The sequence below is a fragment of the Nymphaea colorata genome, chromosome 3, assembly GCF_008831285.2.
Source record: "Nymphaea colorata isolate Beijing-Zhang1983 chromosome 3, ASM883128v2, whole genome shotgun sequence".
Classification (NCBI taxonomy): Eukaryota; Viridiplantae; Streptophyta; class Magnoliopsida; order Nymphaeales; family Nymphaeaceae; genus Nymphaea; species Nymphaea colorata.
In genome coordinates this window covers 21,026,096-21,039,940 of record NC_045140.1, presented here as the reverse complement: position 1 = coordinate 21,039,940, position 13,845 = coordinate 21,026,096, and the positions used below count along the sequence as shown (strand labels likewise).

The window sequence follows — 13,845 nt, the reverse complement described above, 5'->3', positions numbered from 1 at the left end:
CTATATGGGAACAAAGGAACTCGACGGCGACGGTCATCATCAGTAGTGTAATAATGGTGATGTTCTGGAACCCGGTGGTAAATTTTTTTAAAAACCATCGATCTAGAAATTGAAGGGATGATTGAATCTTGTGACGTTATGACCAATACCCAATTAGAAATGTGAAACGCACGCGCCGGTCACTCGACATAATTCTATATAAATTAAAGAATGAAGCCATAAGGTGGTTGCAACCAATGTGCAAATGACAATCCATTTCCTGGAGACGCGATGGTCAAATTCCATGGCAGTCTTGGCAGATACTCAAAAACTGATATCATCCGATTGCTTTATTGCAGGAGGACGTGCATTTCTTTTGGTCTCAAAATTCCCATACCCATCTAATCACCAATTAAGAAGCAAACGGCCAAGCCCAATTTGCATATTTATACTGCAAGAAAGCCTAATCAGGAACAAGGATTAGGCATTCGGTGGGTGGCATCACCAGCCAGAGTCACCTTTCCCTTGCAGAGCTCATGGGTCCATGGCGACCTGTACCTCAGTGGTTGACACATTATGGAGTTCAGGTCGGTGTGTTCTACGACACTCACCGCTTCCGGTGCCCCCTATATTCCACACTTAATCAATTTCTCTCAGCTTCAGCGGATCGTCTTTCTTTGTCTGTTCATCTAATGATATTTCAGTTTGAGCAATTTTTGTTTTTGAAAACAGAATCTTGCTTCAGAATATAACGGGTGCAATGCCTAAATCCTTATAACTAATGCCAACTGTATTAATAATCGCTCCCAGTTTTAGCCAACATTCGACAATATTGTATTATTGTATACAATTGACAATATAAGAACCACCAACCTTCCATACTGTGATCAAACTGTTAGATGGTCTCTAATATGTAAATAAGTCCATTTATGTGTGTTTATACAAGAGTTATGGGAAATATAGGAGGGGCATCTGCCCTCCCTGGCTTATACATGGCTCGGCAATTAGATCAAGCTCATCTTAACCTAATCTATTGATGTTTCAATGGATGAAAAGACAAAGAGGTTGTGTGGTCTTGGTTCTTATACCTTGAGGGTTAAAAGAGTACAGGACCGATACGTCGTTCTGGGCAAGATCCAGAAACGAGCGCCATTGCCAAAGAACCGAGCAAACCGGGGTTCAAACCCGTGGCCTTCAGGGCAGTGTGCGAGTCCTCCGTCCTGTAGAGACAAGCCCTGGAAGCCCCAGCCATTTGGCAACAACAGAGTTCACAACCTAACAGCACCCCAAAGTTGACATCATCCCATTAGACTAATCGTTCATCCTTTCAGCTATGGCAAACATAGGGAGGGAGGGAGAGAGAAAGAGGTGGGGAGAGAGAGCAATGGATATCCAGCTGAATCGGGTAAGACCTAGTTTTTATCCAGATTCACTAGGGAAAGACCCAGTCTGGATCCAAATGTGAAACCGGATAAATATATATCTGAGTGATATCCAAGCAACAATATCATCTAAAGGTTTCAAAAGGCAGGAGTTTTCTTACCAGAGTTTTATTTTATTTAAACAAAAATGGCAACTTTTAAAACAATTACAAAAAGTTCTTAAAAGTAAAATGTGGAAATAAAAATATGGCAATAAAAGTGTAAAAAACTCAGAAAGTGCAAAAAAAACATAAGAACACCTGAAGAAAATGTGAAAAACACCCATACCGACCGACGCTGTTACAGGGGCCCAGTCATGTATTTACAAAACGAAAGAATGCAATACAACTAGCAACAAAATTGTACAGCGTTGTAAAGGAACTGTTCTGCTTAGAACTTGCCACATGTTAAATCTGATTCATTTAGTGGCATATTCCGCAATCCAATGGGTTGCTGCAATTCCATTCATCATTTTCGTCAATCTGGTCTTCACTTTCCGGGGAACCATTTAAAAGTATTGGGAACAGAAAAAAGATGAATATAACAAGCTACTCCAAAACTAACATAAAAGAAGACGGTAGGTATGGTAGGAAACAAAAAACTCAGCTGCGGCACAAATGAAACTGGTGGTTGCAGGAAAGTGGGAAAACCATGGAATTGTCAGGCAGATCTAAAACTCATCATCGTCCTTCTCTGCGATATGCTTTGCAAGCTCCTGTTCCTGTTGCTGTCTCTCTCTCTTCGCTTCTCCACGCTCACCTTCTCTTCTTGTGGGCATTTGGAGGGAACGTCAGAGCCCTTACAGCCTCATTATGCATGTTAAGACCAACCGAGGCTCATTAGTAAACATCCCCTGTTAAGAAAAGAATCATAAGTAAACTACCTTGAAGTGTAGCATGTGCATATAGAGTGGTGAATATTGCAACTTCGATGAAAACTGGAGTAACTTCAAAGGTTATAAAGCTTACCCTAGGAACATAATCTGGCTGCCAGCACATCAACAGTCCTGCGGTTCAACTGCTTCAGTCTAACAACTGCATTCGAAGCACAAGATTTTGCCTGCAGATGACCCAAACAAGTTGAAAAACCAATATACAAGCCAATAGCAGATCCCGGCAAAACATGAAAACACTGAAGCATCAAAAGTCAGTTTCCTCTTCATACTGCCTATGACCGACCAGAAATATTAGAACAAGCACTCCGGAAATGAATATCTAATAGGACCTTGAGCTGCAGAAGACGCAGTGCCAAATTCTCCATCATGGATATCATACTGTAGACTCGTAGAGAGAACCAAGTGAAAGGTCAAATGCCAAAAACCACATACAGGCATTAAAGTACGACAAATCAACTGCTCTAAATTTTTTCTACACATCAAAACTGCATTAACTCAGGAAGTTAGCATGGGAACGAGACTGCATCTCTATCAGCATAAAAAAGACGGAAAGATTATCAACTAATGCTAGTAACCATGAAAAAGCGAGGTGGATAGGAAATCCTGGAGACATTATCGGTGCAGCATACATTTTCTGTTGTTCATATGAGATACATAAAATTTTTAAATGGCTCTCTTTCTTCCCTGTTGAAAAGGAAGTATACATATTACATGGTAAAGTTGCAGCTCTTTTACACAGCAATATTTTTCATTATCCTGTTGTTCCTTCTCCCGAAGTTATTAGTTTGTTTCATGTCACACATTAGCAGAACAAAAGAAGAGCTCTCAATGTCCCTTTGTCAAACATCACATTTCCTCATTGTTTTCTAGCTCCGTCGCACTGTATAACATGACCTAATGGAGTAAAGACAGTTAAATTTCTCCCAGCATTAGCTATCACATTTACAGAAGTCATTCCCCATATCTCCCAGCATTAGCTATCACATTTACAGAAGTCATTCCCCATATCTGTTGCCTCCCTTTCCTTTATCATTTCTTCCCATACTACAGGTCTCCACTTTTGACCCCAATCAAGAATAAATACATGATAAAGTAGGAAGGGTGGAAACAAGTGAACCTTAATCTCGAATACATTCACAATAGAAACTTTCTTGACAGATAAGGATAAAGGATCGCATTCAGTGGAACACCTGCCCCACTGATGAGCAGATTTAAAGATCCAGAAAGTATAGAAGCACAGACATTATTTGTGCAGCCAAATGAGTATCATGTTCACGGACGGACAAATCGAGGGCACATGGAGACTCAGACAACAATGGCATGAGAAAATGGAGATTACTGTGTAAACAACATAAAGAATGAAAATCATCATAACTTTTTTAAACGCTATTGCTGATTTAGAACCAAACTGGAGGCAAACGATCTCAAGCCATTACCAGTGTCATACAAACTTAGAAGGCAAAGACCAATTACAATAATCTAGCATCACAGAGAAGTAGAAAGAAAAGCTCAATTACAAAAGCAACAATAAAAATGGTTTTACGGAATCTTTATGCGATTTGGAGAATACGCCAAGATCAATTCCGTTGCTAACTAGAATACCCTCACAATAGCAAATCTAGCTCAACATTGCAAATTGAATGTACCTAAAAGTAGATCAAAAGCTGAGTTCTTTAATGGCTTTGAAATCAAACAGAAATTTTGTCATCAAGCATAGTAGAAGTGTAACTGTCACATGCTGTAACAGTAGTAGATTTTCTTTGTGGACCTGTCTTAATACTTACGCAAGTGACCACTGCGTCTATGAATCCTTATGTAGACAGAAGTTGTGACCACTTTTACCTATCAATAATATTATGATACCCAGGGAACAAATAAACTTTACAGGAAGTTCCAAATTTGAATTGAAAATAAGAAATTCATAATACCATTAGTTAAAAAAGAAAGTATTTCCTCAACTCAGTCCGAATAAAACGACTCTGGAACCAATCTAAACCTCATTCATTTCTCAAAACATGGGAAAACTGTTTTAGCTTTCTAGTTGATATCCAAACATGATTGTTTTTGAACTTACTCCGAATTCACGCACAACAGAAATAAGAAACAATAAAGTTCCTGTAAAGCAATAACAAATGACTCTTCCATCATTAACAGTTGTGATACAAGAAGAAACAAAAAAGAGGTGGAAAGATAAAATTTAAACAATATGCATCAGGCAAATGCAAAAACCATACATAGTTAATCTGGAGCAGAGGATGCACTGTCAGGTCAAGTTATCCACATACATGTTTGCCGATGCAAACAAAGCATTATGGGCATCTTCTCTAGAAGAAAAGGACAAAAGAATAACAAATGACAAGGCAATTAATTTCCACTTAATGCCAAGGAGAGTGCCCAAGGAGAATAACATTTTTTTTTTGTGCAAAAACACCCAAAAGACTGCTCACAGAAAGCACGAGTGCTGCTGGCATTCCAACTAAATAAACAGACATACATTGATAAACATTCAAATAAATCTAAAATAAAAAACTATCCAGAAACACTTGGGTTTCTAGAGACATGATCGGAAAAAGTATATGAACCAAAGCCACAGAAAGATTACAGGCCCAAAAGGTTGCATAGAGTGATCAATCCCAAGAACGATGAATTGTTTCCAACTAGAAAACTTCCGAACGAGTGGTGTCCACACGCATGCTACTTCTGGAAGATGACCTGATAGTAATAACTGCACATATGTAAAGCAAGGCTTCCACATCCACGCAGACAACATGATCTCAGGAACGGAAATCCTCAACGAACTACGTAAAACGCCTATGAAAGAATTCAACTGCTCAAGAAATCCATCTGTTTACTACTTCAACGGACACAGACATCCACAGAACGACTCTCCCATATCCACAGGATAACTCAACTATGGACGTCGATCCAAATAGCTTTTGTGAATTCCTGAAAATTCTATAATTTCTGGAGCACACATTAATAAGAGAACCAACCCAAACTTTCCAACCATCAAACCAGGCAAAATTAGTTAAGCAAACATTTAGCCCCAGTTTACATAACTAATCAATCATATTGTCACATTTGACACATACAACAACACGAGTCAATGATAAAAAGGCAATGCTAATACATGCAAACTTCTGGAAAAAGCAACAAAGTCGTTCCCAAGTAACAAATGACATAACCAATTGATCAAAAGCAAAACCCGTAGACTTTGATATGATTCAATGGCGAAGAAAATGGTGAGATTGACCACTTCTTCTTTTTAGTCCTTTCGCCTTTCAAGCATGGCCTCTGTTTTCATGGGTCACAAACGGTGAGAGTACCATTTGATGCCTAGGTTCCAATGCAGCTCATTGGGAGGGTGGGGAGTTTCATTTCGTCATTACGCAGCGTATTCAGCCGCTGCTTGCTCGATATAGTATGAATATTATAAGTCGATCAATATTATAATGATATTGATCAAACTGATGGTCGCTTTTTAACTCACTAAACAAATGTTTCTTCAAGTATTCTATTAGAACACTAGTAGATGTATAGTGATTCTTGCAACTTCTAAGAGCCTGTTGGAACTTGTCTCATGCAACATGCATGTGGTCTAAAAAAAATTCATCTCAAGGCCCAAAAGAAGAATATATCTACAACAGATCTGCATATCTATGTGTGCTTCTTTTGACCCTGAAAAAGAGACATGTAAAAAAGTAGCACCTATAGGGATCATGATTTTCACGAGAAAAAAAAATATAAAAGGTTTCAAAATGCCGTCATTGAATGTCTTGGGTGAGTCGTTCAGTGACGTTCTGCCTAAACCCTCAAGGTGGTTGTTGGACTTATAACTAACTGTTTAAACTCTGAGAGTTGAGAGCGGGACTCAAAGCTAGAATAAGAACTTAATCAGTATCAAAATCAAACAAAAGCAAAAAACGGTCAGACCACTCAACTGACTGATTATATTTTATATTTCAAAAACGATAAAAATAAAGCTCAGATTACTTTGATCATTCAAAAATATGTAAAATCCAAAAGCCAATTATTTGAGCTTGTACAAATATTTGGGCTCCGCAATTGTACATTCTTGTTAAAGAAATAATTATTGGAAATATTTAGCGTACATATTTATGGTGTTAGTTTCATGCAAAAAATTCCTTCAAGTCTGACAATTCAAATGTGCTCGTTGAACAATTCCTTTAATATTGTGGCGATTTCACCCACATTTTTCTTAAAAATTAGATAGATTGAGCGTTACAAGTTATTTCACCTTTTATTCAGACAGTTGTATCTGCAAAAACTAAACGAAGATGAAATTAAGGAAATGAACAGACCGCTAGCCAACGATGAGATAATCTAATATTATAATTGTTAGAATCTTTGCTCTAACGAGAAAGAGAGCGAGAGCCAGGAAGAGAGCGTTTCTCACGAATCGTGTTCTCGGACTCCTTCCCGCGGCATGCATTCGTTGTTTTAGGGGCGCGGCAAAATTGACTTGAGGGCGGTCACTCTCTTCTCCAATTCTTTCTTCCTATCATCTCTTTTTATCCCTCCTGAGCGAGCGAGAGAGGAACTAAAAATAGTGGAACAAGAGACTCTTGTCTCATCGTCTCTCTCTCTCTCTCTCTCTCTCTCTCTCTCTCTCTCATATGCACGCAGCAGTTCATCTCTGCTCCAAATGCCCTCAACCGCATAACAGACCCTGGAAAAGCACCGAGCACCTGCTTCAGCGTAAACCTCAGGGACCATGTTTTCTTTACCCGAGTCCGAAGCCCCTGCGGCCATGGCAGAAAAGAGAGGCCCTCAAGATCCCATCTGGCTACCCACTTGGAAGGCGGGAGGAGAAACAAGAAGAAGAAGGGGAAAAAGAAGCTGAGCCGACATGCCCTTCCATCAGGATTCACAGGGGCGATAGCTCGTCGCGGTTTGTACTGGACGGCAGCCACTTGCGGCAGGCCGCTGTCGATCATCATGGGTTGAGTTTTAATGGGTCCGATGAATTAGTTTCCATCTTTAGTTGTTGGGCGGAGATTTCGCTCTCTGCACTGAAGAAATTGTTCATACCCCTAAAAGTTGGGCCTAGTTATATGGACTACATGAGATGGAAATTCGTGCACCGTATTTGTAGCTCCAGTCTCCAGGTTCTGGCTACTCAGGTATGAAAAGAATGTGATTGTTTATCGTGTGCAACTAGTGCGTTGTTTTCTTGAGTTCTATACGTTGATAATTGCCGAAGGGTCTCAAGAATCATCTGCACGTGAAGTGGACAAGGGACTGTTCTTGAAATTCTGGGTCTCTTCGGCGCTAAATAAAATAAATCCAGGAAGGTGAATTGATCTAATTTGCATTGTTTTTCTTCTGGTCGCGATGAGTTGGTGATGGTGGTGTTCCTTCTGCCAAGGTTACGTACTCTCCTTTGTCTCTCGAGTCATTTGTTCCATTGGTTAATATGATGTGAAACAAAATTCAATCCTTCATCGAAGTACCACTGAAATCCTTCACCGAAGTAGTGACACGTAAATAAAATGTCATTTCTTGCACATGGACGTTAACGGTCACGCTTTTTCCTCATTTTGTAGGTTCATCTAGCGGCGTTATCATACAGTCAGTTCCTTCTTGGTGTTTCTTTCTTCACTTTTGATCAGGCCAATTAAAAATAATCGAGTAGGCGCAATTCATGTTAGAGGCTGCAATTCTATTTTCCACCAAACAGATTTTGTTTCGGACGAGAAGATATATTGTCCATGGATCCAGATGATAAGGTTCTCTGGTTTTTATAGCGTGAAAAAATAGCCAATCGATTTCATGGATTTGATGCCTGTTTAACAGCTTGAGACTCTCAAGTTCTATGAATCATCATTTCTGTTCTCTTTCTAAACTTTTTTTGGTTTTTGGTTTCCATTTTGTGATATATACCAACTTCTAGCATAGGTAGGTTGCAAAAGATGTGAATGCTTTTAATAGATAGAAGGATGATTTCTTGCGTCTCTGCTAAACTGTACTAGGCTATGTTTAGAGCAATCGGGATTGGATCATCTCGGTCTCTTCCATCGGCAGCAGCCTTTAATTGGGTATTGAAAGATGGGTTGGGGCGGCTTAGCAGGTGCATATATACTGCCCGTGTTGGCACTGCTTTTGATACTAACTTGAAGGTATAAATATATACACCTTTCCAATTTGAGTGTTTTTTGGTTGTTTGTGAAATCGTCTAATACTTGCTCTATTCTGTGCAGAGAGTTAGATTCTCAACATCCGTGCTCTTCAGTTTGGGTGTTGGCGTTGAGATGCTGACTTCAATTTTCCCTCAGTACTTTTTGCTTCTTGCTGCGATTGCCAACATCGCTAAATCCATTAGTTTAGCTGCCTATATAGCAACTAGTGTAAGTGCTTCCGCTATCTAAGTTATCGATTTCCATATGTCTTCAGTTCTGATTGCTTCTGTTGCAGTCTGCAATTCATCGGAGTTTTGCTATTGCAGACAATCTTGGTGAAATTTCAGCGAAGGCTCAGGTTGGTTTTTTTTAGTACAAATTCTCCCATTTATTGTCGAAGTTCCTTTATCATTTTTTATTTGACTTTATCTTGAACTTGGGTCTCAGATTCAAACAGTTTGCTTTGATAATCTGGGCTTGATGCTTGCGGCAGTTTTGAATCTCCTATGCAAGAATTATCAGAGGTTCTTCCCTTTTCCCACTGTCCTTTCAATTACTAACAGGGAATTTTCAAGTGAACCTAATGTTTGAATATTATTTTAATGCAAGGAACCAATTTTTCTTTATTTGATAAATAACAATTGTTTATGTTCACCAATTACAGAAAATTAAACATTTTCAGATTTTATCTGCAATGCCTAAACTGTTTCGTGTTGACACAAGAACATTGATGTTTTAACTTGTAGTAGTACAGTATAACAGTACACATTTGGTCTTACCTGCAAGCCTAAAAAAATGGTGATCATTAATTTAGTCCAGAGAGTTTTTGTTTCCTTTTTCCCTTTATGCTTGATAAACATTGGCGTCAGGCCTGTGACCATTCCTATGCTACAGTTATCAGTTCAATTTGTGGCAATGAAAATGTTTGCGAAAGTTTTAGATAAAAACTGGATGCTAAATTTTTAAGATAATCCCTCTAGGATCTAAATGCTAATTAAGTATGTCAATCTTTAACTATGTTTTTGAAACATTGTCATTATCTAGGTGAAATTTTCCAAAAAGTTTAAAAATCTAGGTGCCAATTTGGAAATTACCCTATTAAATGGATTCAGGTTTTTTCCCCCATCAGCATACACTTTAGAGTTTTAGTCAGTTGTGAGCTAGCTAAAAGATCTTGTGATAAGTCATACTACTTCATGTTGATGAATGATGAACAGTATGAACTGTTAGTTGTTTTACTTTATTTCTCTATAAGATGGCTACTTCTTCTTATTCTCTTATAACTTTGTTAACCTTATGTTGTAGTTGAGCTATCTCTAGCTACTGTCAGGTGTAGGTCAACTGGCTTTTTTGATAAATATATCCAATTTACCCATCTAATGTTTCAATTTTCAAGCATATGTGTAATACTTGCACTGCAAGTGTCTACTGATAATGATATTCATCCACCAGCATTCTTTACATAATGTACTTTTGAGAAATTATAACTTTCAACAAAGCACAACTTTAGCATTCACTGCACAAATAAACCAGGATGCATTTAATCTCCATACTTATCCTTTAATTTTTATTCTGGGACCTGTTTTGTATGCTGTCTGTGCAACCATTGATATAGGTTTTCTTTTGGATAAATGCATTCGTAGTTTGGACCTAATAATTAGGGAAAAGGCATGATTTTTCGTAGATGCAGTTTTTCATCTTTCAATTCACATTAAAAGTATTATAGTTTTAGATCATTATCTTTGAATTTTATAATGTTCTATTGATAGTGCGTGGAAATGGGAATCTTAAGTGATTGTTTAGGCACGAGGTGACCATACTGACATGTTTCTATCAACATAGAAGGTTACAAACAGTTCTTCCTCTGATGATTTATCCCTTCCTTGCTGCAATGGATCTCTATGCCATCTCCCAGGGGCTGAAACATGTGCATCTGCAAACGCTAACAAAGGTTCTATCTTTTCCTGCCATTTTTCCTATTTTATCAGTCAGCTCCGGCTTAGCTCATACTTCATAATACAATTCAAGAAGGTTCTATTTTGTCCTGCCATTTTCCCAATTTTATCAAACAGCTCCATCTTAGTTTATAATACAATTCAAGATTCAAAATATTGAAGAACATATCTCAGTCTGTCACATGGCTGTGGGTGCGAACATGCAGGTGCCAACGCTAGTGTGAAGCATTTTTGAAAAACTTGGGTGGAAGACCACAACTATATATATATATATATATATATATATATATATATATATAGTAACAGTAAGATCTTAGGCAAACAAACACATTGATTTTTCATATTCATAAAATGTAATTGCTAAACTAGAAAGTAGAAATACCAAAGTAGACCAGAAAACATAAAATGTAATTTTGTTGCGTCTGGCACTTGCACTGTGTCCAGCCATGACGACATGGGTGTGGCACCCTTTTAGGCATGCCTATGTGGCATAGATCTCAGGATAGACGTGCTCTTAGAATGTCTAGTATCTCTTAGAACTTGAGTGTTTGAAATGCCTTTACCATAACAACCTGGCCCAAAACGGACCTGATTGTTTGGTATGATAATTCTCAATGCACCCAGTAGGCAGCTTCAGTTTGTACTTTAGAATCGCTATACAAACCTCTGAAGGTTTCTGAACATGTGTGAGACTATTCTCAAACCTTCCACACCCATAGGGTGTTATATTTATTTTTTCAAAAATTTCCATTCATGTTTACATACATATTCTTAGGTATTAATCTTGTGCATGCATGTACTTGTGTGAAATAGGGGAAAATATATGGTAGCAGAATGTATATCATTATCACCTGAGTAGCAGGTGAATTTGTGTTTACCTTTTCTGCAACATATTTATATGCAACATATTTATATTCCATTTTGTTTTGAAATGCTTGACTGACAAATAATTGCTTGTTTTATTTGGTCTTCTTATGATATGCTTGTGCTTTTGTCTAAATTTCTCTTGTTCCTGAATGCCAGGCCTTGTTTTATCATAAAATGCAAGCTTTAGAATCATCTCAGAAGCTTCTCTTAAAGTTATCCCATGTGTCTTTCTTTTTTGTCTGCCACATTATCAAGAAGCTCTTTGTTCTTATTTCTGTGGCAAAAAAGGCTGAATCTGATCTTCGATTTGGTTATGCAGAATAGGCTGGACATTATAGTAAAGCAATGGATTCAATCTGGATTGATACCTTCACCAGCTGAAGTAAGCAGCGAGGAAGACAATACCATGTGGAGAAAAGGTGACCATGCCCTGGAGTTTCCGTTTCGTTGCTTTTGTATACGTTTTACTGTTACTATAATTGAAACGATACTGTAGTCAATGGTGTGGTCGTGTCCGTAAATAGATTTTGACTTTTGGTGTGGCCGATCTCTATGTTCAGATGGTAAGAACCAGGGAAGACCTGGTCAAATCATCATTATTCTAAGGAAAAGGATCTCCTGTGTTAGTTAGTTCTGGTTTATGTACTTACGATTGTGAAAAAAAAATCATTTTCTTCTGTACATATCAAAAGAGGGAAGCTTTATGATACTCTGAACTTTCAGTTTTTCCCAAAAAAGAACATCGGCAGATATAGAATATCTAAAATGCATGAAATTTTGAATAGATAGGAATTAGGAAAACATAAATAGTTGTTTTTATCACAATATTGGTGCAATAAAGCATGGTATTTCCTAGCTGTTGATGATGAACCTTACACATGGTTAGTAATGACTTTGGTTCAGACAACAAGCAATGGCAAATCAGAATTGGTTGTATTGACACCAAGGATCCTTGTGTGGAGTTTCTACAGCAAACAATGCAGTCCTTACAAACAAATGACATGTACTTCATCTGCTTGGAGGCGAGCAAGGTATGCATCAATTAAGTATGACAAGTGATTATTTGCACTAGCACGCTCACGCATGTAAATTTTTGTTTATGCACTGTTGAATAATCATTTTGGATCTCAGGATTGTTTGCTGCTTTGTTTGCATCGAAAGGCTTGCACTACAGACATCCTTAGAGGCATGTTGGAGGTGAACTGAGAAGCCGATGGAACTGTTTAATTTGCTGCCAACCCTTTTGATTTCATTATACTGTTATGACTCTGTGATGCTGTTTACAGGCATGTCATATTCGTGAAACTCTCTCGCTGCATAGAACCAAGGCAATGCTAGGTGCAACATCGGTTCAATCCAAGGATGAACCACTAGAGATTGCATATCCTGGAAATACCCAAGATTCAGATTTTGAGTCTTTTGACACCTGCGCCAAGGATTGGTTTAAGATGGTAGGTGAAAGCAGGAAATTTGCGGAAAGGAGCATTGGCCTCCTTACGGAAGAAATGAAGAAATCGGGGTGGATTGTGAAAAACGTGCTATTGAACTCTCAAGAACAGATAAGGTTCAGCTTAGAAATGTGATGCTACAAAAGAATGTCATTCTCATGGGAAACTGTTTGGAAACAAGTGGCCAACCGGCACTACGAGTGGTGGGATTTTTCTTTTGAACGACATGACAAACGGAACCTGCTTCTTGTGTTGATCCTATGAACCTGGAAGATTTCCTACATCGTCTGTGGAGATGATGCTAGAGGCCACCTGCTTTCGGGGTATCAGGGGAAAGCAAGCATAAGAATGCAGTAAGAAAAGAGGTAAGAGGGAGAATTGCTGTATGAAACTCTTCCCAGGCTACTCAGCTCGGCTTAGTGAAGGACGATGAAAGGAAAACGTTCGTTCATGGGCTTTCAGTAACGTATTCTTTTATACCACGTATTTGTCAATTGTGTATTTTTATTCATAGGCTATGGACGACTGGCTCTCTTTCCTACTGAACCAGCAAAAAGAGAAAAGAGGTTGAGGAAAAGCAAAATTTACGGTGTACGTATAATTAGTTGATGGTGCCACGAGTGTCGCTTTTTTCCTTTTGGAGGGGGGAAACCAGTTGAAAAGGACGGAGTTCAGTAAGGTACTTCTGAAAGGAGCCCAAAGGTAATATGTTCGGCTAATATTTGTTTGTTTGTACTTTTACTCGGTGGGTTTTGCTCTATTGTAGTCTTTCCTGTTCATGGTCCCCAAAACGAGCATCTCTGTGGTAAACGGCGGACGATCTCTTGTGAAATGCCATTGCTTCTTCTCCTACGGATGCTGTGGGAGTTGAAAGGATGCGGTGGCATATAACTCCCCAAAACTTATTTAGCTACATTTTTAAGTCCAAATGTCTTTCCGGATTTGTGGCTTTACAGATGTATTATAGGACATGTTTATTTGAACGAACAATGAAATGTTAGGAACTTTAAATTTTTTATTTTACTTCTTTTCTTTTCCATACGCCAAACAGTGTATTCGTGATTATATTTTGTGGATTTTGAACCATATAGATCACATTATTTGTAAAATTATATTTTGATTAATCACCAAGAAAATCTT

General features: G+C 38.3%; 1 protein-coding gene across 6 annotated transcripts; it reads left to right on the top strand.

Moving 5' to 3' along the window:
• Positions 1-6,684: 6,684 nt before the first annotated feature.
• LOC116250665 (protein root UVB sensitive 4) lies at positions 6,685-13,728 on the top strand. 6 transcript variants are annotated; one of them, XM_031624477.2, is made up of 11 exons: positions 7,297-7,684; positions 7,863-7,947; positions 8,289-8,435; positions 8,517-8,663; positions 8,731-8,793; positions 8,883-8,959; positions 10,278-10,386; positions 11,577-11,676; positions 12,161-12,288; positions 12,389-12,454; positions 12,544-13,728. In XM_031624477.2, the coding sequence occupies exons 3-11, from the start codon at positions 8,292-8,294 to the stop codon at positions 12,838-12,840; spliced, it is 1,131 nt and encodes a 376-aa protein (XP_031480337.1). In that variant the 5' UTR covers positions 7,297-7,684; positions 7,863-7,947; positions 8,289-8,291; the 3' UTR covers positions 12,841-13,728. The 6 variants fall into 6 exon arrangements, with proteins under 6 accessions (XP_031480332.1, XP_031480331.1, XP_031480337.1 ...); XM_031624474.2 differs by having other exon boundaries at positions 7,863-8,045; XM_031624475.2 differs by having other exon boundaries at positions 7,305-7,439; positions 7,863-8,045.
• The last annotated feature ends 117 nt before the right edge of the window (positions 13,729-13,845 follow it).

Coding starts and splice junctions, on each gene's coding strand:
- LOC116250665 (XM_031624471.2), top strand. CDS start 6,933: ATGCACGCAGCAGTTCATCTCTGCTCCAAATGCCCTCAACCGCATAAC. Junction 8,664..8,730: donor CTGCCTATATAGCAACTAGT/GTAAGTGCTTCC, acceptor CTTCTGTTGCAG/TCTGCAATTCATCGGAGTTT. Junction 12,289..12,388: donor TCTGCTTGGAGGCGAGCAAG/GTATGCATCAAT, acceptor TTTGGATCTCAG/GATTGTTTGCTGCTTTGTTT.